General features: G+C 41.8%; 1 protein-coding gene across 11 annotated transcripts in view; it reads right to left on the bottom strand.

The window, feature by feature from the left end:
- TRIP12 (thyroid hormone receptor interactor 12) overlaps nt 1-27,742 on the bottom strand; it is a 175,188-nt gene that overhangs the window by 66,878 nt on the left and 80,568 nt on the right. For all 11 annotated transcript variants that reach the window (XR_006274455.1, XM_038416259.2, XM_038416257.2 and 8 more), the window contains 7 exons: nt 10,311-10,447; nt 9,109-9,192; nt 7,488-7,583; nt 6,280-6,428; nt 3,991-4,026; nt 3,804-3,899; nt 121-213 (listed from right to left, as the gene is read on the bottom strand). Coding sequence is in view for 10 of the 11 variants with exons in the window: in XM_038416259.2 (XP_038272187.1) it covers nt 121-213; nt 3,804-3,899; nt 3,991-4,026; nt 6,280-6,428; nt 7,488-7,583; nt 9,109-9,192; nt 10,311-10,447 (691 nt within the window). In the remaining variant the exon portion in view is untranslated. The remainder of the gene's footprint in view (nt 1-120; nt 214-3,803; nt 3,900-3,990; nt 4,027-6,279; nt 6,429-7,487; nt 7,584-9,108; nt 9,193-10,310; nt 10,448-27,742) is intronic.

The raw sequence follows: 27,742 nt of genomic DNA, 5'->3' as shown, positions 1-27,742 counted from the left end.
TTAATTACTCTTTGGGAAGAACTTGTGCACCACCCAGTTTGTGGTCTAGGAGCCATCAAAAGAGGAAACAAAAACTTCAAGCAAGTATCCTTTTTCTTTCTATTATGGAAAATTACTTACTGCCTGCAGAATAGCTTTACTATGTCTGCGTGATAACATCTCCAGGGCAGTCAATGCCTGCTCTGCCACATCAATACACTGAATAACTTGCAGCTAGAACAAAAGAAAGTAATTAAATGAATTACTAGTTAAGAATATCAGTCTCTAGAAATGGACTTGACAAGAATAAAAATTCTGATCTACATTATTAATACTTCCCACCCTATTAAAGTTAGATTTTCTACTTTATGAAAGTAGTACGTTTAATAACTTTCTACTGCAAAATACGATAAAAGCTAAGTTCGAGTTAACACTCTACCTTACATATTGGATTCTTACAGAAATTTCATCATCTTAACAAAAAAGTACTTCTAATGTAACTGAAGTATTTCTCTGTAGTACAAATTGTAGGTAATACAGTACATATTGTTTGAAGATATATTTACCTTTCCACATTGAATTAGAGAAACAAAACTCAAGTCACAACTAGCTTCATAATACTTTATTCCCCCAAACAGACTTCAGGAACTCAAGTTTGAATTTAGGGGTTTTCCTAAAGCAAATGGACTCTAAAACCTGTTCTATGGCAAAACTGCTTTAAAAGTTTTTGGGAACTTGAGAAAATGTTAGATGTTGTAATAAAACCACAAATATTGTTAAGGAATCCACTAACAGCAACGTAACACTTAAGTTGCATACCCTCACACATCTGCCTGGCAGATTTCCTCTAAGTATTAATTTTAACCGGGAGTATGTGCTTGTTGGACTGTTGAAGTGTTATTCGTGGGACATACTGAGTCCTAGTCAGCAAAGTTCGACATGCAGTTTACCAAATGAAGGAAGGAAAAGCTCCAGAAAAAAAACTGACTGACAATCAGAATGATCACAGCTGGAGGCCAAGACTTCTGGGAAACCCTTGCTCAGAGGTTTAGCCATTGCTTGGAAATGCAGAATATACCATCTAGTTGGAAGGAGTCCAACACATTTTGCTGTACAAGAAGGGCAATCGTGAAGATCTAAAGAACTATCGTCTAGTATGCAGTCTCCTGCATGCCTACAAACTGTTCACCAAAACAACAAAAAAAGTGACTCTCAGAGTCTGGACAAACAGCAGCCGAAAGAGCAGTTGGTTTTCGAAGGAATTTCATCACAATGGACCATAACTTTATTATAAACGAGTGATTGGAGAGCTCAAGAGAATACAAGTTCCCTTTATGCATTGCCCTAGTCAATTAGGAAAAAGCGTTCAACCGCCTAGAGATCAATGTAGTGCTGAAAGCTCTTGCAGAGCACGGCATTGACACAACTACATCAAACTACTAAAGGAAGCAAATTCTGACTGCACTACGGATATATAAAAAAAAAACCCCACACAACTCTGTTTGGCACTCCTTCACATGCCAGTCAAAAAAAGGTGTGAAGCAAGGAGACAGTTTCACTGAAACTCTTCACAGCCTGCCTGAAAATGGTAATGAGGTGGATGAACTAGAAGGGTGCAATCATCAACATCAACAGAGGGCAATTAAACCCTGTCACGGCTGATAGTGTGTTGATTGCAAAAACACTATCAAACTACAGAAAATGCTGCAAGAGCTCAACACAAAAAGCAGCCAATTCGGACTGAAAATGAACTGCTCTAAAACAAAACGTATGCAGTCTGATGCCTTGCCAAAAGACCAAATAATAATCATGGGAGAACAAACAGGCATATAGTTCAAATTCCTTCTAGTTGGGTCAAGAAATTAACATATGTCACTATCAGGCAGGTGAACTCTCGTGAACAAAGAGAGCTGGTGGGCGCACACATTCAATTCTATCAAGGATGTCCTCCAAAGAAAATACGCCAACCTCTAACTCAACAGTACTGCCGGCAATGTTGTACAATAGAGAAACACGGGCACAGACAAAGAAAGAGGAGCAACTACTGTGTGTCATGGAGAGGACCATGGAAAGAAGAACTCTGGTGATTTCAATCCGTGACCGAATCCCCAGTAAAGTGATCAGACAGGAGAGCAGAGTGCAGGATGTCGTTGTTGAAAAGCAGGAACAGTAAAATGTGATGGGCCAGGCATATAGCTAGGCTCACTGACAATCGATGGATTGCAGCAATTGCCGAGTGGTATCCACGAGATAATCACTCAGCCGACATCCAAAGAGATGGGAAAATTTTATTGTGAAAAAGGCATGGCTGCACATGGAGAAGGAAGGCCAAGGTAAGAGAAGAATGGAAGACACGTGATCGACACAATCTATATGAGGACTGATGGACCGATTGATCAAGGGGATTAATTTTATCAAACAAAGGTTATTGTTTCCCCCAAAAGACTTGCATGCTATGTAGTCACAAGTCCAGGTGCTGGGGAGATGGGACTCAGCAGGTGTGCGCGCGCGGGGCGGAGTCCAGGTACTGGGGAAATGGGGGCCTGGTGTGGGGGATGTCCAGGGGCTCGGGGTGGAGAAGGGAGTCTGGGTCTGGGGAAACGGGACTTAGTCAGGGGGCGGGGCGACAATAGACTGGGTGCTGGGGAGATGGGACGTGGGGTTGGGGGGAGGGGGCAGCTTGATAGGCCTGCTTAACAAGGAAGCCCCAGCTGCTGTTGAGGGGACATCATATGCTGGGCTCCTCTCCCTGCTCCACAAGCACCACCTCATCCCCCATACCCCTCCCTTCACTCCCACATTCCCCTTCCTCTCTGCCTCCTCCCCTCCTCCTACCCAGCCCCACCATGGGCACTCATGTTGCACAGAAAACAGTAAGGCTCCCAGCACACAGAAGGGGAGCATGACTGGCACTAGGATCCAGGAGACTGCATTCAGCTGCAGTCAGTGGAGCTGAGATGCAGCCTCCTCCAGCTGGGGAGCTCTACGCTTGCAGAAATGAGAGGGGGGCAGTGGCAAGTAACCCCGTGTGCCCCCCCATGCCTTGCCTCTGTTTGGGGGGAAATCCCCCCCCAAAAAACTGCACCCACAGTCCCGTTCTCCCCCTATCCCCCCACACGGCTTCCCTTTGCTTCCCTGCTGTTTTTCACAGGAAAGCATGGGCATTCTGCGGGTGTGCAGTCCAGCAGAATTTCCCCAGGCGTAATTTACTTTAGGCTTCTCAAGTACAATTTAGCTTCCCTCTCTGAATGCCTTTTGCTACGAGCACAGCAGATGACCAATTACCAGCAAGTTGCTTGCATGCGTTTGAAATGAAGCCATCCAAACTTCTAGCCACATCCATAAAACAAAAGCCACCAGCAGGCTGGAATGTAGTCCAAAACTAAACGTCTTTCTGAAGCCCCAAAACCAAGACTGAGCCACCACCCTTTCTATTCAGTCAGCAAACCTACAAGACAGACCTGTAAGTCAAGAAGCTCTCTAGAAGATATCTTACTGTACACCTGCATGCTCATGTGCAAGCATAAAGGGAGGTGTTGGTGTGAAATGAATTAGTCAGAACTCAAATAAAAAAATTATATATATATAGATTTCCTTGCAGTGTCATTTAGAAATGTAATTTGAGTTTCCCGTAAACCAGGTACTGATTTACAACATTGAAGGCTAGTTTTTGTCTTCTGATGCATTTTATATTACAGCGGTTATAATAAAAAGAATGCACCTTTTTGCATGGGTGGAGAGTTATGGGGATTACTCAAAGGTAAGCATTTGTCCTTAAGTTTTGTGTACTAATTTTAATTATTTAGGGACATGACTATTGCTACCTTTTCCAAAAAGACAGGAATTGCATCTACCACTACAGCAGATGATCTGGGAAGTGCTTCCATCATGTAGGTTAAGGCTCGACAAGCATGGTTCATCTATTTAAAAAAAAAAGAAAAAGGGAAAAAATTAGATGGAAAAAAAACAAGTTCACAGGAAAAAAATTAGCTCATATCCCATGTCACTTACAATATCAAAGTTGTGCTCCATCTGCAGCAATGTTATCTATAAAGAAAAAGATTAGGAAATGAGTAATCAGTTCTTATTTGGTACAAGTTACCAAAAGGATATTGTTTTTCTTACAGTCTACAAATATTTGAAAATCTGTATGATCATTTCAGTTTACTTTGACTTGAAACACTGGATCTTTTTGAAGCTGTTACAACAGCTCCTACAGCATTTAATGAAAATTGTTAAAGGAGTCCAAAAACTAATTTAAAAAGGAGAAATACGCTTTCTACAGCAGAGAATGCTAAAGAATTTTAAAATACACATTAAAAATATTTCTGCTCATATGGATGAAGTTGCTTTTGATTGCTATTACTCATTACAGGTTATTGGTTTTAGAGGAGTCCCCAACCCCCCAAAATGTACAAAGCCCATTGACCATGCAATGTAGTCAATATAAAGAATGTTAATTGTTTTTGTTCTGTGCATGCGCGCACACATGCACAGCCCTTTTATCTTCATGATTAAGATTTCTGTACACACGTTGCTTCTGGACTGTGTCTTTAAAAAGAGATGATATCAGGAGTGATTTTTTTTTTAAGTCTTTGATAAACACCTGAAATAGAAGTTTACAATGGAAAGTTCTTCCTCAAGCACTTCTGTTTTCTTCCATGTCACCCTCATGCACAGGAAAGATGCCATCAAAATTCATAAAGATGCCAACGTATCCACTTTTAAAGTTCTGTGACCTCTACCTTTCTGACATTGCTCAAGTCACTCCTGTCTGGCTTTGGTTAAGAGACCAAGGAGCTGTGACTTCTACTTTCACTCTAAAGTAATTTTATTGGTACTGTATCCATCTCAATCTAACTTCCACTCATGTGTCCACTTGTTGCAGCCTGTCTTGATACCCAGATACCTGTAAAGTTTTCTAGGGCAAGGATATCCTTTGTTACTTGTCTATACAGTGCCTACTGCAGTAAGACCCAGTTTTACTGGAATTCCCACATGCTATCATAACAGATGACAGTCATGCTATAACAGAGCATGGTGCAACTTAACACCTGTTATGGGTCCACAGTCCATTTAATGCCAGGGAATATGGGACTTGAAGTCCACAAGGATCACCTGCTGATACACTGAGGGCTTGGCATTTATAGCATCGCTGCTGTAGATGTACAGGACAGCATGGAGTGTACTACTGGGAGCCCTAAAGGAGAACAACTGTGGCCACTAGGCTTCTTCCAGGAGAAGAAGAGAGATTTGAGTGGGCCTATTTAAGAAGGCCCAAGATTGCCAGGAACTACCAAGGACTTCTGGAAGGACAGTTCACAGATCCTAGTGACAGGGCTGTAGAGAACCCCTGCGACTGCAGGATGGTAGGACTGTTACCACTCATACATGGGTGGAAGATGTATTAGCAGACTAGTGAGGAATCTATGGAAGCCAAAGTGTGTACAACAAGCATTAGAATAATAAACCCCAAAAGGAGACTTTTCTTTTTAGTCATGTGTTGTGTGGGGAGGAAGGCACAGCCACACCCCAGATGAAAAAGGGTAAGCAGACCTCATATACATACACATACTTTGACAGAGCACCACAGCAGTCTTCCTGGGTACTAATATGTAAATGGAAAGCTATCCATTTGCATAGACATGTCTGTGTGTACCTGACTACATATTAGAACTCAGGAAGAATGCTGTAGTGGCCTCTCAAAGTATGTATTTATGACTGGGAGTGGGGTGTGCTTATCCTCTCTATTCAAGGTATCTTCCTAGTGCTCTGCAGTGCAATCCATATTTGGAATTTTATGAAGTTTCTATGTATCAAATATTCCCATGAGCCAGTCTAGAAAGGGTACTCACCACACTGGCTACATAAAGTCATTGCCCCTCATCCAACCCTGCTTTAAGGGCACAATGCCCTCTCTCTCTCCAGCCAGCTCACACTCCAGTTAGGGGCCTCACAGCTACCAAAGCTATCTGTAGGAGTACAGGATTAACCTATAGGATTTTTTTTTTCCTTTTACTATTTAGCATGGAAGTGTAAAAGCCATGGGACCTAAAATTGGAGAGGAGTTTAGTAGTTTGTTAACTAAACTATTGTCTGATTAGAGGAAGTTGTTGAAAGTGAAAATATTTTGTTGGTATCATAAGCCTTTAATGCTATTTCTAAGACCAGATGAATCGCAGGCTACCAAATACCTCTTAAATTTAGAAGTTTCAAGAGTACTTCTACTTTATTGTTGAATCTTTTTGCTATATTTTGTTTAAATTCACACAGAAAGCTATAAACAAATTTGATCCTTACCAAAGCTGGTACAACACTTTTGACTGGAAATCCACCTAATGTTTCTTCATTCCCCATGACCAACAACTGACACATCTCAATTACTGCCTGTAGCTGCTGACTTTCATCAGTGGCTTGGAGCCCCTGAAGAAGCTGTTGGGCTTTAGAACCTAGGAAAGTAAAGATCTATTAACACTTGTAAATATTTAGGGTAATTAATTCTGTGATCACTTATCTTACCAAGCATAAAGTTTGCTTTCTGTGTGTTCTGTAATTTCAGAGAGATTTTTTTTTTTTTTTTTATAAGGGTCAAATTCTGCTCTTAGCTTCCCTTGCCATGCAGCTGAAATGAGCATATGGAAGCAACTGTGATAAAATTACCAAAAACGATCTACCTAGCATAAGACAGGATGGCTAAGGTGGTGGGTGGTAAATACCACTTCTTTAGGAAGTAAGCAGCACATACTACTGGGGTAATGTTCTTATTCTGTAGTGTAATGTTCTAGCTGGCAAACGACATCCCCTTGTTGGTTGTGATGTGCTGGCAGGCCTGGTAACTGGGCCTCCTCCTAGTTCTTTTGACTGCTAGGTAAACATCCCAGCCTGCTGCATTGTAGGTATACTGAAGTGGAGGTAAGAATAGGATAGAATTCGGTCCTTAGTAGTCCCTGTGGACAGCACTGACCTGTGTTTCAAATAGGTGCTCAAACAAACAATCATCTCTCTAAAATGATTTCAAGCCCATCTGACCATTGTGCGTTAGGGATGCCATGTGCAAAGCAGTTTTCAAAACCTAGTCTTGAGTATGGCTTTTCAAAAACCATAAAAATTAAAATAAGCCTTGTTTCAATTAATTTAAGTTAATTCTTGTTAAAGAAGTATATATAAGCCAAACTAAATCCTGAAAAACGAGATAGTACTTTAAAAAAAAAAAAAAAAAAAAAAAAAAAAAAAAAGAGAAGTTAAGCCAAAATGTAGCTTCTTAAAAGGAAGATAAAGTTAAATGCTTGTAGCCAATGTTCCACAACAATGGAGGAAAGGAGGGAAGAAACTTAAGTTTTAGTGTGCTGGAGTTCCTTATACTATCCAACGTTATTCACTGGATTTAATCTTAAAAATTAGTTGCATTTAAATCCTTACATACATAACATTAGATTTACTAATAGCCAACTTTAACCAGTCTGAAAGCTGCTGACAGAATTAAATCAGACAAGATATAGTTTACTTACTAGCTCCACTTCCAATTGTCCTGTGGAAAAGCTGTGACATCCGAGGACCAAGAGGGCCAAATAGGTGAGGAGGAAGACCCCTAGCCTCTAACAGAGCTAAAAGCAAACACAGAATATTAAACAGCCATTTTCATAAAAAGTTTCCACGTAACTAAGTCTCATGAACTTATAAAGTTATAGCAGTTCTGAAGATTTAACACACAAGACGACACTACATGGATTCCTCCTAACACCAATAAAGGCAAGTGAACTACTTGTCCTCCCAAGGTTACCCTTTACTCAAGTGTGGCTTTAAGTCAAATGTGAATTAAGACTGTGAAAAGACTGTTTTTTAGAGAGCCAGGAGGAATTCTGGAATTGTCACTTTCTCTGAAGTATTTACATAAACATTTATTTTTTTTATTAAAAATGGTAGGCTCTAGTTTCAGTCTGAATGAAAACTATTGTAAAAACAGTTAAAGCGGATGGCAAAAACAAGGGAATTGGGCAGAAGAAGGAAGTTGTACAGCTGTACAGGAGAAGAAGAATAGACGATGTTATTGACTGGAGAGAAAAGCATGGCAAACGGAGTTGTGAACTGTTGGGGAGCTGGCTTGCTAGAGTCTAAAAACTTCTGGAAGCGGCAGAACATCTGTTAATTTTATATTAAGTCATCCTGTTTTTCTTGTCTGGAGAGTTTACTTCAAATAGGGGGGTTCTCATTTTAACTGCAGCAAGTCTGAACATTGCTGATCAGTGTTACAAATGGGTGGTTAGCAATTAACAATCAATATTATTTGACTCAATTTGCTTACCACTAGAGGAACTGTTAGCAAGCAAACTATTGCTCTTTTCCCCCCGCTCTTCCAGCATTTAAGAATAAAAGATCCAGATTTTTACCCCAAACCTATATTTGCAGAGGAAGCAACACCATAATTCCTTGCACCCACGTAGGAGAAAACTGTTGAAGTGTTTACAGAAGACTGGCAAGTTAAATGCAGAATTTTGTCCAAGTTGTCAGCTTCTGAAAGGACATGCATTTCTGTGCAGGGATCAAGCAAGCATATAATTTTTTACCACAAGTGGATTTTATTTGGTCAAAACCTGGGAATACAGGTGGGTGCTGAAGAAGCAAATAACTCCATCTTTATCTAAGAGCAGATACAAGAAAGGGTGGTAGGCCTAACTAAACATGCACTCTTATTTTATAAATTGAAAGCTATTACTAGCATCTTTTCAGATTTGAGGAACAAACAAGTTTATGCACTGTATTCCATATTAAGTGTTCTGTTTCATCTAAAAAGTGTTTAGCCAAGCAGAGTATGTTTATTGGGTTGGGAAATCAGTAATCAGTGCAAAAAGGTCTAGTGTAGTACTACATCAGTTAAGACACCTAAAGTTCAGCCTGCTCTAGTACTGCCAAATTCTTGAGTGTCTACTATACCACAATCTCTCCCACTACATTATTCAGAATTATAGTAGGCAAAACAGCATGTTCACTTGGGGAGGGAGGAGGAAATAGTTAGTACGGTTTTTGAATGGGTATCAGCAGAGAGAAAAATATCAGAATAATGTTTTTATAACACCATGTACATATATGCAGGTATCAACCCATCATATAAGTCTAGTAAAAGCTTTTTACCTTGTAGCCTTCCCATCTCAGAATCATCTGACTCACTTTCTCCAGAAGTGGTCATGCCTACAGCCCCCGCAACAGAACTAGATGCTAAAGAAAGAAAATATTTTAGAGTAACACTGACTTGTCTAAGATTTATTTCAAAAGAGTATTGGATACATTAATGCTGCTTCTATTTAAATCGATAACTAAATCCCTACTGACTTCAGCAGCAATTGGTCTAGGATTCTAAGATACTTTGTATTGAGCCTGGATTCATTTAAGCTATATTCTTACAAAAAATTTATAGTGACAACTCCTATACAAGTTCTAGGGTTTTTCCATCATGAACTTGCACAGAAAATGTAATTGTACTTCTGAAAAGGTGCATGTATATCTGAAAGTTAAAATACAGCCTTGGATAAAGTCTAAACTCAGTTTAAGTAATCCAACTTGTTACACTGCGCTAAAGCAAATCAATACCTTATTTTCAAGTCTGAACATTTTAAAGCTTTTTTCTAAAAGCCAACATAATTGTTGCAGAATTTAAATAAACTGATGTGCTGAATTAGGGCCGGATTGCTTATACTGAACTGTAAATTACTCTGCAATTGTTTCAGTAAGACTGTTTGGGGAATAAGGTACTCTTCAGTGTGAGGAGATGACTAACTTAGTGAACAGTTTTTTTTATTTCAGCACAGTCAGTGCAGAAAGGCCAATAATTTAGATACTAGCCAAGACTATGAGGAAAAACATTTTTCTATAAGTACCATAAAGCGAGAATACATAGGTTAATATCAAAAGGTACAAAAATGCTTTCACCAACTGAGCATCACAAGGGTAACCAAAAGAGGTTTACTATAAAAGGACAGAATTGCGTAGTTTTGGCTGGTTAAATACAGATTCTGACAGTAGCTTGTGAACTAGCACACTAACTTATATTTCTATATGGTGGATAACAGTAACATTACTAGTACAGTAGTTTGGAGAAGAGTTCAAAGTTATGTCACATAACCAAAAGGCCTCTGAACACAACTATAACTAAACACCTGAGTTTCAAGAAAGCAGTAGTGCCCTGCTCAGTCAGCATCCAGAAGCGACATTAAGAATTCATTTATGCCTCCCCCCCCCATTTAAAAAAAAAAAAAAAGCCTGATACTCTAAAGTTTACATCAATGTTTTACAGAGCACCAGACAACATGTGTTGCAAAGTTTGTATTTCTGCTTACCTGCTGCTCCTTGTGGAGCCTCATCTGTACGTGCAGCTGAAGAATTAACTCCATCCTGGTTGTTATCAGGATCAGCCATTTTTTCCTGTCGGCGAGCTTCAGCTGCTCCTCTTTTGCCCAGGCCAGAGCCTCGCCGACTATAAAGGCAAGTGTAATGCGTAAAATTCAAAGTATTACTAATTAAATGGACACCAGTTTCTTACCTAACACAAGGCCACTCAAAAACAATAACCAGTATGAAGAAATGTTGACATTCATAGCTATTCCTCTGAACATTCTTTAGCTTTTCTCTAAAATGGACCTGAATGCAATTTCATCCATTTTACGTTCTTGGTATCCACATTTACACATATATAGGGAAGAATGCTATAAATAGAACAAGTGAATACTTGAATCTTGATCATATTTTGAAACTTATGCTGAATAACTGACCACCACTAGAATTTAAGTTCAGACAATTGAGTGCACATCTGTGACTAAGTGGGAATTTTCTTAATATTTTTGTATGAGTACTGTGCGCTGCATGATTACGTAGATGGATGGAAAGGTGGTTTAATATTTGTAGAGACTCAGAGGACCAGGTGTGAGTGTCACCTGGCTGCCTGGACCCAGACAGCGGCTGGACATTTCATAACTTAGCAAGTGATGACCAGGGGGCCCACCCTCTGGAAAAAGCCAGCCAGCTGCAACAAGTTGGAGAATAAAAAATTGAGGTGGAGGCCAGGTGACCTGTTTTTCTAGAGAAAGACAAAGGACAGAGGAGCAGCAAATGGGCATGATATAGGGTGGATTGCCCAAAACAGGTGGCTCTCTCCATGTTTCAGGCTCTCTGTGGGAGAATCAGGGCTGTGTGTCAGAATCAGGGCTCTGGGTCTGACCAAAATAGCACAGAAACCAGAAAATTACAGCTAAGTCTAACAATGAATTTTTCTACACTGTGTTCAGACAATAAACCCCTTTGTTTTACAGCTGGCTGAGAGTCACTGCTGACTGAGGAAGTTGGGAGTGCATGGCTCCCCTTTGTGTGTGTGGGGGGGGGGGGAAGGAGGAGTGTAAGGTGTCCTATTCAGGTGGACTCACTATGGGGAGCTCATGGTATGGAACAAGGATACCGATGGCTCAGAGTTTGGTCCCAGGAGGCACTGAAGCCAAGGTGGCTTAACCTAGTGAAAGTGTGCTGTGAGGGGCTGTCATACTGAAGAGAGCCCTGCCTGGGTTTGATTCAAAGCTGTTCCAGTGCATCCATATGTATTAGATTATGCCACCATTTAAAATTAAAAAAAAAAAATCCAAGAAAAAATGCAACTGGCTTTGCTGATTGTTTCAAGTTTTTTTTAAAATGGGAAAGGGTATGATCAGAAATTCATATTTTCAGAAGCAAGGAGTAGTTTGTTGCACTGGTAGTTGTAATGGGGTCAAGGTGTTTGTCTGAATTCAGAAGACATTGAACAACATGATGCCAAATTCATAATTTTTCAGAGTAGTAACACACTTCAGAGTTTTTCCTAAAGTATAAGAAAAATGGCTGCCTACCAATAAAGTTATCAAAACCAATTTAACAAACTTTGTTCTTTTCTTTCCACCTAAAGCACTTTAAAAAGTGTCAATTAGACATTGTGTAGCTCCAAAACTTTTGAAATTTCATCACAGATATGAAAAACTTTTGACATTTCCCTAGTTACTTGCTTGAAAGCTTAAATTCCAGATATAGAACTTCAGATTAGCAATAGTTGCAGACATGCCTGTAACGGCAGGTTTTAATGCAATGTTGAGGATTTATCATTTCGGCATGTTCCAGCATAACTTTCTGGTTACAGCTAAAGCAGACTTATGTATTTCAAATACTCTGGTTTACATGGCGGATACCTTTAAAATAACTAACTTGCCTCAAAGTGACCAACAGTTCGCAGCTGTAATCATCTTAATGGGACTTTTAAAGTTTGAATCTCTTAAACACAGTAAAATTTTACTTCTGGATAACCTGAGATCAAAAGCAAAGTAGCAGTCCAGAAAGTAATTTATCTAAATTTGGACTGCATGACAAACAGCCAGCCTTTATTGCTGCACCCTCTAAATTCAAGCTAACCAGTTTGGATTTTTACCTCAACATTCCAAAAATCTTAAAGCTGTTTTTATTCACCATTTGATACCAGCAGCTATCCCAGGTTCCAAGTCTATTGTATCTGAGTACCTGATTTCTCATCTTGCACAAATCTGATGTTCATTGACTCAGGCCTGGTCTACACTATAAAATTAGGTCTACTTAGGTCACTTAGCATTGATCTAATGCTCATGTGTCTATACTAATTTCTCTCCTGCCGATAAAAGTGCCCCTTATGACAACACAGTAACACCACCTCCCTGAGTAATGTTGAGCCATGGTCAACCAACTGTGGTCAATGCAGAGCAAGCATAGATACCACAAGATGTAACAGTCCTCCAGCAGCTGTCCCACAATGGTGGACACTGATGCTCTAGTCACAATTGTGACCTCAACTGCCAAGGGATCACAGAGACCTGAAGCCATCTCACACCTTTAAAAACCTCATGTATTTTTGAAATGCCTTTTCCTAATTGCCCAGCTTGGTGAGCACACCTGGCAGCTCTCCCTTGTTTACAACTGCTCAAAGTAACCATGCCACCTACATACTCCAGACGTACTCCTGCTTGGATAGAAGCTTTGGATCTCTTGGTCCTATGGGGAGAATAAGCTATGCAATAACAACTATGGACTAGTTGTAGAAATGTGGACATCTACGAGCAGACGGCACAGAGGATGCAGGGAACAGAGTCAGGGTGGATAAAAATCAATGATTTTAAAAACAAAAACCGAATTTTTTTTGATAAGGTGTTTTTTTCCTCAAGAAGCATTTTATCTAAAAGGTACCTAAAGACACCTATAGCTCAAAGATATCTCAACATGAAATAGGGATTATAAATTCTCTAGTATGAGACAATATAGTCATGCAACATTTAAGAAAAGTTTTGTAAATCAGTTCCAAAAGTTCATGGATTAGGGACCCAATTTTATGGGGCTCCAAGGGCTTCTGTATAGATTACTTAGATTAATCTTTCTATCTACCCAATGGGACTCAGTGCTCAATCTAGAAGATACCAGAGATGCTTAGTTTTGCAGTTCTCAAACTGTGGATGTGTGTCTCCAGAGGTAACATGCTTGTTAACGGCAAAAAATGTTTTTAAAAACAAACAAACAAACAAACAAACAAACATACAGAGGTGAGAAAACAAGAGACCTCAACCCTATTGTCCCTCTGCAAACTTGTGTTCACAGAGTCAATCCCTTACCTGTCTCTAAAAGTGCAAAGTTTTGGGGGTGGAATAGAGGTAGGCAAGGAAAAGACGTCTGGAGATAAATGTGAGAAGGGAGGGACAGGCAGTAGAAACAAAAGTGAAACTGTTTGAGCAGCATATTCCAGAAGTCTTGAGGTCTTTCTGAGTGTGGCCTTCATTGATTTGAGATCTATCATACCATTCTCTCACTAGAAGGGAAAACCTATAATGGCAGCAGGCCATAAGTGAGACCCAGTTTGGGAATATTTTAATGAAGTTCCTCTACCTGTGGGTAAGACAGGCATGCGTACAAAATGCAAACAGTGTAAGAAATGCGAAGCCTGGTTGCCCAAATGAAACATCATGGGAAGTGTTCCTTCTCAAGAGAAAGCTGAGTTGAAGATGATGAAAGAAACACGTCTGAACAAGCAGGATCTTCAGGTTGGTAAGCTTTTTTTTTTTTTTTTTTCCATACTTCTTTCTTAAGGACTGCCTGTCTTCCTTCTGGACTATCCTTGAATTCTCATGTTTGAGCAAAAAATATATTGTTACTCTATGGTACTATCATTTTAGATGCAGTTGTGATAAAAATAAATAGCTAAAAAAGGCAGATCTTCCTTCTACAATTTCATCTTTAAAGTAGTACTGAGTGTCAGTGAATCCAATGAGCAATACTAAATGAACAGTATGGTAATAATAATTTAATAACTGCATTGACTTATTTTGTTTAGGAGAAACAATCCTCAACATACAGGATTCTGAAGACTATCCACCTTCAACTTCACCATCGTTTTCTATAGTTTCAGAGTTATCTACCAATGATAGTGTTTCAGTCTCATCATGTATGTCACATAGCCACAGTATATCACCTGTAGCAAAAAGAAAAAAAAAGTCAACCAGAAACCACCATAGATAAGTTTGTGATAAGAACCAGCAGATTACAAAAGAAGGTAATTGATGAAAAAATTGCCCGATTTAATGCAACAAACTTTCCTTTCCGTATGATTGAGAGCCCAAACTTCATTAACATGGTTCAGTCATTAAGATAAGGATACAGTCCACCCAAAAAAAGCAGATATCACAGGCAAATTGCTGGATAAAATGTGTAGGAAAGAGAAATTGAGCAGTGTGCAAAAAGTCTAGAGGGTGAAATTGTTAACCTGATTCTTGATGGGTGGAGCAATGTCCACAATGATCCTGTTGTATGCGCTTGTGTGACAACAGAAGAAGGGAATGTCTTCCTTACAGAAACAATTGATACATCTGGAAATCCACACAAAGCAGAATACTTACAAGTAGCAGCAGTAAAAGCTATAACAAACTGAAAAAACCTCAAATGTCTAGTATGCAGCTTGGTCACAGACAATGCTGCAAATGTATCCAAGAGGAGAAGAAATTTTGGAGAGTCCCAAGATAACATACGGTTGCAGTTCTCATTTGATGCACCTCCTAGCCAAAAACTTCAGTGTTCCAGAAATAAAGGCTAATGTTGTTGAAATTGCAAAATGCTTCCATAACAACCACTTTGCAGCAGCTGTTCTGAAAAAAAAAAAAGTGGGAGGAACCAAGCTAATTCTCCAACAAGATGTGCGACGGAACTCAGTAGCGGACTGTTTTGAGCACTGTATCAAGAACTGGACTAATCTAATGACAGTTTGTGAACAAAATCGTGAAAAAAAAATAGATGGCACTGTCACAGCCAAAGTTCTCAATATTGGGCTTAAGAGAAACGTTGAACACATGCTGAGTACCCTGAAGCACATTTCTGTAGCCTTGAACAAAATGCAAGAAAATAAATGTTTTATTGCTGATGCTGTTGAAATTTGAAAGGAACTGAGCGAGATCTTAAAGAGAAATGTGCAATGACTGCGTTAAATTATAAGCATTTAAAAAAAAAAATGGGACAAGCACCATCTCCAGCTCATTTTCTTGCAAAATATTCTCAATACTAGAGCCAAACCTTAACTGCTGAAGAAGAGGAGTTGGCTATGACATGGACATCCAGCAATCAACCCTCCATAATGCCAACTGTAATAAACTTCAGAGCAAAGGGTGAACCATTCAAGAACTACGTGTGTGCTGACAAGGCTTTAAAGAAAGTCACACCAGTGAACTGGTGGAAGTCACTTAAGCACTTGGATTCAGAGACCGTTGACGTGATAATCTCACTTTTAACAGCAGTAGCTTCTTCTGCCAGTGGAGAAAGAATATTTTCTTCCTTTGGACTAATTCATTCCAAATTGAGAAATCATTTGGGACCTGAAAAAGCAGGAAAGCTTGTTTTTCTTTTCCAGATTATGAACAAACAGGAAAATGAAGGGGAAGATAACTGAGTTAGCTGCAGAAGCCAATATTTTAAGTTTCTCATGTTGATCTGGCTGACAGTCTATTTTTTTTTTAAAATATTTCATTTAAGTATTTTAGTTAAAAACAATTTTAACAAAAACAAATCTGATTTTAAAAAACTTGAATGTTTAAATTCAAATGTTTGTTTTGTTAAAATATTGTATGTTTGCTGTTGAATACATAAACGTAGTTGTTTCAGTTAAATAAAACAATTTAAATGTCTGTCTGGTGATGTCCTCCTCCTAATACAGCCTGGCAAGAAAATCCTCCAAATATTGATTAACCTGTTGAACTGAAGATATTTATGAAGTCACTGGGAGGTGAATGAACTATCTGCTTCAATTACCTTTGGTAAATGAAAACCAAACAATAATTCATTTTCTGATATAGCTGTAAAACTAATCTGAAAAGTTTTCAAAATAAATCCCTTAAAAAAATGTATAGTGTGTACCTTCTAAAAATGAAACCTACATCGGAGTTGTGAGCAATATGGATTAAGGTTATAACAACCAAAAAGAATGCACTTTTATGTAGAAATCCATGATTAAATTGACTCTTCCTGACTAGTGATTTAAATCAAATCCACCCTGAACGGAGTAAGACAGGAATCAGCAGCAATGCTGTGCGAAAGTAAAGGGACTTCAGGAGCCATCCAGAAGGCCAGGGAGGCCAACAGTCGATCTGGTGCCAAGCTGCAGACCTGCCACTTTGCCAGCGAGCTGCATGCCGTACTGAGTGGAGACCCCACCAGCACCCCACAGAACATCCTAGGTACCTTTGAGGAGCCCCAAACACAGACCCCTGCCACAAACAATGACGACGACATGGGACATGCAATTGGGAGGTCCAGCTATGCTAAGAGCCAGGATCTGTGTGAAGCTCCAGCACTATCTAATCAGTTTCAGCAGCTAAATATGGGTGAGCCTCTGGTAAGTGTGTGGGTGCCTTTCCCACTACCATCCTTAAATGTACAGATGGCACCCGACCACAATTTATTCACACTAGAAAAGATAATATCACATCACAACCAGAGATAGGTTATCTGCTTTTCATTCTCCTGTAAAGTTACTTGGGGTGGCCATGGAGAGCAGTTTACATTAAAAAAAAAAAAAAAAAAAAAAAAAAATGTACCTTGAATTCTCCTGAGAGATTTTAATGAAATTTTCATGGGAGGTATTCTGCAATCGTCTCCCATAGGTTTTTAGGGATAACTGTCTTATTTCTTCCTCTGTTGTAGGATACTTTCCCACACCAGTTGGTGACGACTTTGGCAGACTTCACTGCAGCCAGCCACAGGCCAGCGGCACAAGCCCGACTAGTCAGCTTCAGGACACCAGCAGCAGCTGTGCTCTCACGGCCTGTCTTACCCACAAGAGCGAGATATCAACTAAAATCACCAATGCCTGTGAAAAACAGTGCCAGTGCTCAGTGCTATTGCCCTGCACTCATACCTATGGAAACTGGGGTCTTTATTTTTTTCATGCAATAAAGCAACACTCCTCGTTTCTCCCTGCCCCCTAACACCCTTTCTAGGCCATACTCTCCATGGCTGGGGCTGGAGAGTGGTGGTGTACATAGGCACTCCAAAACTAAAGCGTCAACAAGCATATCATGTTTAAAAACATTAGGGGATCAAGGGAAGGGAGTTCTGAAACTTAATTCTCACATTCTATTGTGACTATACATACAATACATATTTGGATTTTATCTATCGCTGCTGCTGTTGTGGCCTTGAGGAGTCCCCACTCCACAACTGCAGAATGCCTAACCATGATAAGGAGAAGAAAGGAGAACATGTGAGGATATATTCAGTGAGATTCTGAAAAGCCGATGCTGCATCAGACTGCAAACAGAGGGCATGAAGGAGGACTATTGCAGACAGTATGGAGAGGGAAAGTACAGAAAAGGCCCAGGAGTCAAGAGTGAGATGTATCAGGACATAATGGAGCTTTCTCAGAAGCAAACAAATGCGCAGACTCTCATTGACCTACAAATTCAACAATCTCAGGCTCACCTCCCTTTGCAGTCAATCGAGAAATCCATTTTAGCACCACCCTACACCGCCCAAACCATCCACATGGTATCAGGGACTGCAACCTTATTCCCACCATTCCCTGTCACAGAACAGTAAGGAGAACCACAGCTTCACATATATAGCAACCGTGGTGCTCTCAGGTAGTACATGTAGCCCAAATGAACATGCATGTTCCTTCCCCTTTAAGTTCTGTTCAATTGATTTGTTTCCAAAAGTTTATTGTAGATGTTTAATTTCACATTTTTGCTCTAGTTTTGGTCTGAAATAAGAAGCTATTTATGGTAAATAATTCATTTATTATTTCACTACATATGTAGGAAAATGCCTACTGCTACTGAAAGCACTCACTACTTGTTATTGTGCAAGGTGACAGAACTCACAAGGTCAGTGACAAACATGTAATTATAGGTATTTAGCAAGCATTGCAAAATTAATAGGTGCATTAATAGGCAGTGTTTCATCTATAAAAGTGTACAATAAGTACTTCACAATCCCAAAGAGCCCCCAAAATTTCAGGGCCAGATAGAACACAATTCACCACAAGACATTATTGTGGCTGACTGTTAAAGTGCTCTTTCAAGGCCTCCCTCAGCCACATAGCTCCACATGGAACTCCAATGGCCCTTGAATTTCATTCTAAATGAGCAGACAGTGACTCCACCTCTGCCCTTGACCCTAGCAGCAGCTTTCCCCTTCATCTGCTTCACAGATATTATGAAGCAAACAATACACACACACACACACACACACACTAATTATAACCATTCTCTCTGAAATCCTAGCTTGTCAGTAAACACTACCAGCATCCCTTCAATCTACCAAAAGCATATTCAACTGTCTTTCTTCACTTGCTGAGATAGTAGTTTAATCTTTCCTTGGTGCTGTCAAGGTGGCCAGTGTCTGGGTTCATCAGACAAGGGAGCAAGGGGTAGGCTAGGTCCCCCAGGATCACTACTGGCAACAGTAATCCACTGGTAAGGAAAAGCTTGCAGCTTTATAAACCAACAGTCATAGAACCACAGAAATGTAGGGCTGGAAGGGAATGTTGAAAAAAGCTATCAAGTCCAGCCCCTTGCACTGCGGATGGACTGAGCAGACCCAGACCATACCTGACAGGTTTGTCCAACTTCTTTTTAAAAAGCCTCCAAGGAGGGGGATTTCACAGCCTATTTCAGAGTTTAACTACCCTTCAAGTTAGGAAAATTTTCCTAATATTGAATCTACATCTCCTTTGTTGCAGATTATGCCCATGTTCTTAAAGATGCGAGCATCATGCACCTTCCTGACCAGCCAACACTGATGTCAGTGAAGCGTCCCTGGTGATCCACCAATGCTGCATAAATCATAGACTAGTAGCCCTTTCTGTTGAGATACTCTGTGGCAAGATGGACTGGTGCCAAAATATGGATGTGGGTGCTATCGCCCCTTTGCGGTTTGGGAACCCCATTGCTGCAGATCCATCCACTATGTCCTGCACATTATCAAGAGTCACAGTTCTGTGCAGCAGGAGACTATTAAATGGCCCTGGACACTTGTATGACAACAGCTCCACTGTGGATTTTCCAATTCTAAAATGATTTTCCACTTACTGGTAGCAATCTGGCATTGCAAACTTCCACAAAGAGATTGCTGCTCACTTCTCCATTAACAGCACAGCTCTCATTTTGGTGTCCCTGCACCAAGCTGGGGTGAGCTACAGCTCCAAGAATGTGGCCCTTCATATCCAAAAGTTCTGCATCCACTGCTTGTCATCCCAAACCTTCATTATGACGCAATCTCACCAGTCAGTGATTGCTTCTAGGACCCATAAACAATGCACTACCATCTGTAGCTGCTCCATGATCACCACCAACCACCACCTTTAATTGGTTTTTGCTATGTCCGTCTCACGGCCGTCTGCCCACCACAAAATGGCCATGTCCTCTGCTGCTGCGGTTCTTGCTGCAGCTCTGCAAATACTGGAGGATTGTTGGTCTGTGTTTGCCACATTCATGACAATAGCACAATGCTGTGTGGACTCCATGCTTCTCTCAGAGATGGTGGACAGAAGTGCTGTGTGGTTTTTTGTGTTTTTTTTTTTTTAAATAAAGGCACAAAAATTATTGGATTATGGATAGCATAATGAGATGGAGAAAGCTGCATGATGGGAATTTACCCCCTTGCTCAACTCACTTCTTCTCTCCACCATGCTGTTCACACTATGTCAGTGAGAGTCATCAATCCTGACACACTTTACACCTAATACACTTGTCATAATCTGCATCTAAAAACGGTCATGCAGGATCTCACTGGAAAACTAGTAATTCCCTGGTCATTCATATTCTTGCATGATGTGTGTACAGGTAGCGTACAAAGTTATGAATATGTACTAAAATTATATCCTGCAAATGTGTTTGGCAAGCAATACATAAAGCACAGTCTGCATTGGACAAAGGAACATGTATTTGTTTGTCCGACCAGCCTGGCTGTCCTGCAGAGACAATGAAGGTACACTTGCATAAAAGATAAACAAAGCCATCAATACCTAATAAGTGGGGGTGGGGATAGATAGCCTGTTGTGAGAGTCTGAACCTCAAATGATATACAATTATAAAAACCTGTTTAAGTAAGGTCTTTTATGAAAGTTAAGGACACTGGTAATTAATATAAAATAGTAAAAAAAAAGTATTAACATTATGAGGAATTGTGAACACGATACGTTTCAAACTCAGTGACCAAACCAAGGGAGAAACAGGTTTCTCTCTCACTCACACACACACACACACACACACACACACACGAGGGAAGGCAGCTACCTGTCTTCTTCTGTGGAATTAAGCAAGGTATGAACACAAACAATGGACACTATTTACATATGAATGAGGAGGGTAGGAATCTATAGACAGGGAAGAACAGAGTGAGGTCATCCCGAGGACTAAAAACAGTGACTTTGGAAAGATGTAAGAAGAGAAGAAGTCATCATGGCACTCATCACTAGACAAATACAAGGGACCAGAGCTCTTCCAAGCAGAGAAAGATGGATCCCTCAACCAAGGGAGCTGAAGTCTCCGAGAACCGAACATAGGTGAGAAACCTGCTTAGGCAAAGATCTTTCACCTAGGAAGAAAAGGGAAACCAGCACCTTGTACTTCTGTAGAAGGTCCTGACTGAGCCATGGTCTACATTCAGAGTTTAGGTTGAATTTAGCAGCGTTAGATCGATTTAACCCTGCACCCGTCCACACGACGAAGCCATTTTTGTTGACTTAAAGGGCTCTTAAAATAGATTTCTGTACTCCTCCACAACGAGGGGATTAGCGATGAAACAGACATCGCCGGGTAGAATTTGGGGTAGTGTGGATGCAATTTGATGGTATTGACCTCCAGGAGCTATTCCAGAGTGCTCCATGGTGACCGCTCTGGACAGCACTTTCAACTCAGATGCACTAGCCAGGTACACAGGAAAAGCACCGGGAACTTATCAATTTCATTTCTTGTTTGGCCACCGTGGCGAGCTCATCAGCACAGGTGACCCTGCAGTCCCAGAATCATAAAAGAGCTCCAGCATGGACTGAATGGGAGATCCTGGATCTGATCGCTGTATGGGGAGACGAATCCTACCAACAAAAAACAAGAGTGGCAAAACAGCCGGTCCAGGTCAGAGCCCCAGACATGCCGCTTCTATGATGATCTGCATGCAATTCTAGAGGCCCCTACCACTACCCAACCTCTGTCCGTGGACACCAGCAAAGGGGGGAGTCTCACGCAACAGGGAGGAGGAGGAGAGCGCACAGCAGGAAAGCGTAGAAACCATTCTTCCCGACAGCCAGGAACCGTTTGTCATCCTGGAGCCAATACCCTCCCAAACCTCCCAAGGTGGGCTCCCGGACCATGAAGCCAGAGAAAAGGTACCTCTGGTGAGTGTACCTTTGTAAATACAATACATGGTTTAAAAGCAAGAATGTTTAAATGATTAATTTGCCCTGAAGACTTGGGATGCATTCGTGGCCAGTACAGCTACTGGAAAAGTCTGTTATCGTGTCTGGGGATGGAGCGGAAATCCTTCAGGGACATCTCCATGAATCTTTCCTGGAGGTACTCCCAAAGCCTTTTGCAAAAGTTTTCTGGGCAGGGCAGCCTTATTCCGTCCTCCGTGGTAGGACACTTTACCATGCCAGGCCAATAGTACATAGTCTGGAATCAATGCATAACAAAGCATGGCAGCGTATGGTCTTGGTGATGGCTGGCATTCAAGCAACATCTGTTCTTTATCTCTGTGTTATCCTCAGGAGGGTGATCATCCCAGAGAATTGGGTAGGGGTTGGTTAGTTGGGTTTGTGCTGCACGTTAACCTGAAAACTGCAGCCCCTCCTTTTAAACGGCTAACCCAATGGGTGCTTGGTATGAGAAAGGAGAGCACTGCTGTTTGAAACCATTCTGAACATGTTATGAAGGTTGAAGAAGCCAAAATACTGTGGCTTACAGTGGCTGCCTGCAAGCCGAATTCTGTTGCCCAGACCTGCATGTGTGATCTCTCATGCCAAACCGGCAGGCCCTTAATATAAGAGGCAAAATGCGACCTTGTACCGAAAGCACATGTGCTAAGTAATCTTAACAGCTTGGTTCACTGTAAAAGAGTCTACCCATTGTTCTCTAAAATGTGCCTTTTTAAATACTACTCTCCTTTTTTGTCCCCCTCCCATAGCTGCAAATGTTTCAGCGCTCCCCCCATCATCTCCATCCCAGAGGCTACGGCAGATAAGGCAGCGAAAAAAAATGCGCTCACGATGAAATGTTCTCTGAGCTCATGCAGTCTTCCTACACTGAAAGAGCTCAGCAGAATTTATGGAGGCAAACAATGGCAGAGTCCAGGAAAGCAGAAAATGAACGCGAGGACAGAAGGGACAAGCAAGATGAGAGGTGGTGGGATGCAATGCTGAGGCTACTGGGGGAATCAAACTGATATGCTCCGGCGTCTGGTGGAGCTGCGGGAAAAGCAGCATGAGCACAGACCGCCACTGCAGCCCCTGTGTAATCGGCATTCCATGGCATGAGCCTGCCCCACTGCCACCAGGATGTCCAAATTGCTGGGGCCCATGCTTAGAGAAGTCTGCGTCCATGTCCCCATCACTCGTCACCTTGCTGCTGTTGCCGCCTCATCTGCTTTTGCAGGTTCTGGTTCTGCACGTACTGCAGGATAATACGCAAGGTTTACACAAAGCTCATAACTACCACGGTGATCTGAACGGGCTCCATGCTTGCCGTGGTATTGTGTCTGCAGGCAGGGCCGGCTCTAGGTTTTATGCTGCCCCAAGGAAAAAAAATGTGCCGCCCTAAGTGCGCAACTGCCCAAACAAAAAAACAAAAACAAAAATTCCACCCCTGGAATTTTGCCGCCCCAAGCATGTGCTTGCTTTGCTGGTGCCTAAAGTCGGTCCTGGCTGCAGCTCCCCTGGACTCTTCTTCCTGCAGCAGCTGGCACGGGACTTTGCAACTTTTCGCCACAGGTTGTGGCACATGAGGTGAACTGAGGTGGCTGCCTCAGGTTCCAGACTGGGGAGAAGCCATGCCACTAGGACCCAGAGTGCAGAAAATTCTGTCTGCTGCTGGTGTGCATGTATTCTCTCTGCTCTAGATGCACAGAGATGGTGGATAGCTGTGCTGGAGGAAGGAGGCCAGAAGAAAACAGGCAGGCAGACAGGCAGGCAGAAGAGGTGAGGAAATAACAGAAAGCAGCAGGAGCTGCAAGGAGAGAGAGGAGGAGGAGCATCTTATGTACTTCTCTAGCACCCCCAAGAGCCTGGACTGATTAACACCAGCTTCTCCGGGAGTTGCCTGTTTCCTGCTCCTTTCCTGAACCCACTTCAGGAGAACAGGCAGTCAACTGAAGTAGTAGGAGCCGGTATCTTCCCTCACTCAGGCCTTGCTACCAGCCTACTTATTTGTCCCCTTCAACTGAGTGTTGAGAGCAACTATAGCTGGCACAGAACAGCAGTCATGAGTGAAAGAAAAAAACGCCCCTCTGGGGCAGTATTCAGAAAAACAAAGAAAGCAAAGGAAGCTTTTCTATCAATCTAAACAGGAAGGAGCTCTCCTGAGATACATAGACACAAATGTTCCCGGTAAGCCTTCCAGCCCCAGTGAGGATGTGAGTGGTGAGGAGATGCCTGATCTTCCAGTTAGAGTGCAGGTGACCTGGCAGCTACTGCAACATCCATATTTCCATCTCATATGGATGTAACCGTGCACATTCCTGAAAAAAAAAAAAAGTGTAGATCAGAGAAGAGTGTGGTGGAGGGACAAGAAACAGCTACTGCTGAATTTAGTTCCTTAAGTCTAGATGATCCAGGACTGTGGACCCACTTGAACAGTAGCCTGAGGGACTTCCTTGTATTGCATGGGCCACAGCAAATGAAAAAACTTCATGTTCCCCAAAGACAATGAAAATAGAAGTTTCCATCCAACACATTACTGGCATGAAATCCCCAATGGTGACAAAGCAGAGAGGTCATGGCTTATGTACTCAAAAACCCTGAATGCTGCATACTGTTTTTGTTGCAGACCCTTCCAGTCTAATGTTCCAGCCACACTGGGTTCTACAGGAACAAAGGACTGGAAAAATCTGGCTAGAAATCTGGCACACCATGAGAAGGCAGCAAATCACCAGAGAGCATTCCATAGGTGGAAAGAGCTTGAGATGAGAGTAAGGTTAAAGGCGACCATAGATGATCAGCATCAAGAGAAGATTGCATCAGAGTCTTTACTGCAAAATGTTCTGAAAAAGCTCACTGCCATTGTGAGAATGCTTGCTACCCAAACACCTAGCACTGCGTGGCACTTCAGATTAGCTGTATGTGCCAAACAATGGAAACTTCCTTAAAATTGTGGAGCTGATGGCCGAGTTTGATGCTGTACTCCAGGAGCATCTAAGAAGAGTCACCACCTAAGGAATGTACACACACCACTACCTTAGAAAAACAATTCAAAATGAGATCATACAGTTACTGGCAACAAAAGTCAAACAGATTATAGCAGATCTGAAGTCAGCAAGATATTACTCTGTTATTCTGGACTGTACATCTCACATCAGCCATACGGAACAAAAATGACTAATGGTGTGTTTTGTAACAGAACCTAGTGAAAATATCCCTGCAATGATGACTGTCAGAGAGCATTTTCTAGAACATATTGACATTGATGATACTACAGGAGCTGGTATCACAAGTGTGCTTCTTAAAAAGCTGGAAGATATGGGAATTGGATAGCTGATATGAGAGGTCAGGGCTACGATAATTGGTGCCAACATGAGAGGAAAGAACAGAAGAGAGCAGACACAGATCCGAGAGTTAAACCCTTGAGCTTTTTTTGTCCCATGCAGTTCTCATTCATTGAACTTGGTGGTCAGTGATGCAGCATCAACTTCTAGTGAGGCTGCTGATTTTTTTTAAAATGTATTTTTCTCTGCATCAACTCATCAATGGCAAATTCTGAAGCAACATCTGGGAACATCCTATCCGACACTGAAACCACTGAGTGCCACATGATGGCAAAGTCAAGTGAAGGTGATAAAGCCTATCAAACATCAAATTGGGAAGATAGATGATGACATAGTTGCCATTATGGAGGATCATGCTAATGACAGGAACTGTTCATGGGAGAACAGTGGCAGACGGAAATGGAAAGGAGTACTTGTGGCACCTTAGAGACTAACATTTATTTGAGCATAAGCTTTCGTGAGCTACAGCTCACTTCATCGGATGCAAATGGATCACCAGAAACATACATAACTTCAAATTTCTGTGTGGCTTAGTGTGTGGCATGACATACTGTTTGAAATAAATGTTTTAAGCAAGAAACTCCAAGGTATTGATCTTGATATATCTGGAGCAATGGAATAAGTAGACAAAAGCAAAGTCATTCCTACAGTCTTACCGGTCAGATGAGGGATTTCAAAACGGTCTGAAGAGTGCACAGAAATTGGCAGAGGAACTTCACGCTGAAGCTATTTTCCCACCCATCCAAGAATACAAGAGTCACTGAAGAAGACAACATTTTGATTACGAGGCACGGGATAATCCCATAAGAGACCCCAAACAAGAATTCAAAGTTGAATTCTTTAACCAGGTGCTAGATTGTGCAGTGAAGTCAGTTGAAGAACATTTCATGCAGTTCAAGGAACCCAGCAGTATATTTGGGATGTTGTGTGATATTCCAAAACTCCTCACTATACCTGAAGACCTATACCAGCAATGCACGGCACTAGAGATAGTACTGACACATGATGACATGCGCAATATTGATGCGAATGATTTAGGTGATGAACTGAAAGCCTTTTCAAGATACATTTCAGCAGGATCAACTCCAAAGGCAATTCTAGAATATATGTGAACAAATAAGATGACCACCCTCTTTCCAAATGCTTTTGTTGCTCTGTGCATACGTCTAACATTTCCTATAACAGCTGCCAGTGGAGAACGCAGCTTCTCCAAGCTGAAATTAATAAAAACACATCTACGCTCCACAATGACACAGGAGAAGCTGGTCGGCCTTGCAACCATCTCAATAGAGCATGAGTTGGCCCAGACTGTGAACCTTCAGGAATCAGTTCAAATCTTTGCAACCAAGAAGGCACGGAAAGCAACACTTTGATTATTCAAACAGATAAAAATGCCAGTGTTTAGTATGCAGACAAAAAAAGTTGACCTTCAAATGTCTGAACAGCAAATGTAAGTGTTACTTAAAATTTTTGAACAAGGCATTTTAAGTTGTTAGTTCTCCTTTATTGCGGTAGGTAGCAGAGCAGTACCATGAGAGGAGTAGAACAGGAAGAAGGCAGAATTGAGACCTTTCAAGGTTTTGGCCCAAGTGAGGGGGAATGGGGGTGTCATTTAAGCTCCCCACCTCAGATGCCAAAAATGTTGTGGGCCAGCCCTGTCTGCAGTGCTGAGTGCGGTGGCTGGAGTACAGTGAGCCAATCCTGGGGGCTCTGGTAGCTTCTGCCTTGCCTCCCCGTGCCTACCCTGCATCCTGCACTGTTGCACAGAGCTTAATATCCCATGGGACACCTGCCTTCAGAGCCTGTGATCACCCCATTGCAGGGGGCTACCTTCTCTACAGTCTGGAATCCTCTCGCCCCAAAAGGATACATCCTCTACTGACCAGGATCTCCTGGACACATCCAGTCCCCAATCCGGGATCATCCGCATCCCCTGGGGACACAACCAAAACCCTCCACTCATCTGGGCCTCCTCCCTTCCCAGGACATCTCCCTGTTGTGGTTTAAACTGCCTGCAAGAAGCAAAATGTGGCTGCACCACTCCCCATGTTTGTCCTCTCTCCAGAGCCCAGGGCATGACAGCCTTCTGCCTCCACCCTCTGGTGCAACAGATGCCTTTCTCCAAGACCATGGAGTGAGGATCCCCTTGATGGGGGCTGGCGTGAGATTCTCACATTGCTGGGAAGGTGACACCTGAGACTGTTACCCTGCTTTGCACAAACCAGTTCTCTAAGTAAAAAGGATGAAATTAAGAGGGAGAAACTCAAAGCTATCGGGGAATCTTCCTGGAAGTTTGATTTCTGTCTTAGGCTGTGGAACAGTCTCCCAAGGTAAGGGCTGAAAACCCTAAGGGCTCGTCTTCACTACCACACTGCTTCTGCATCGATGCAGTTACACGAGTGTTGCACATCTAGTGAAGAGACACTATGTGGATGGGAGAGCGTTGCTCGCCGACATAGCGCAGTGTAGACAGCGCTTTAAGTTAATGTAATTTATGTTGCTTGGG

The sequence above is a fragment of the Dermochelys coriacea genome, chromosome 9 (assembly GCF_009764565.3).
Source record: "Dermochelys coriacea isolate rDerCor1 chromosome 9, rDerCor1.pri.v4, whole genome shotgun sequence".
NCBI classification, from domain to species: Eukaryota; Metazoa; Chordata; order Testudines; family Dermochelyidae; genus Dermochelys; species Dermochelys coriacea.
The sequence above is the reverse complement of the archived record's forward strand: the minus strand, read 5'-3'. Positions and strand labels throughout refer to the sequence as shown.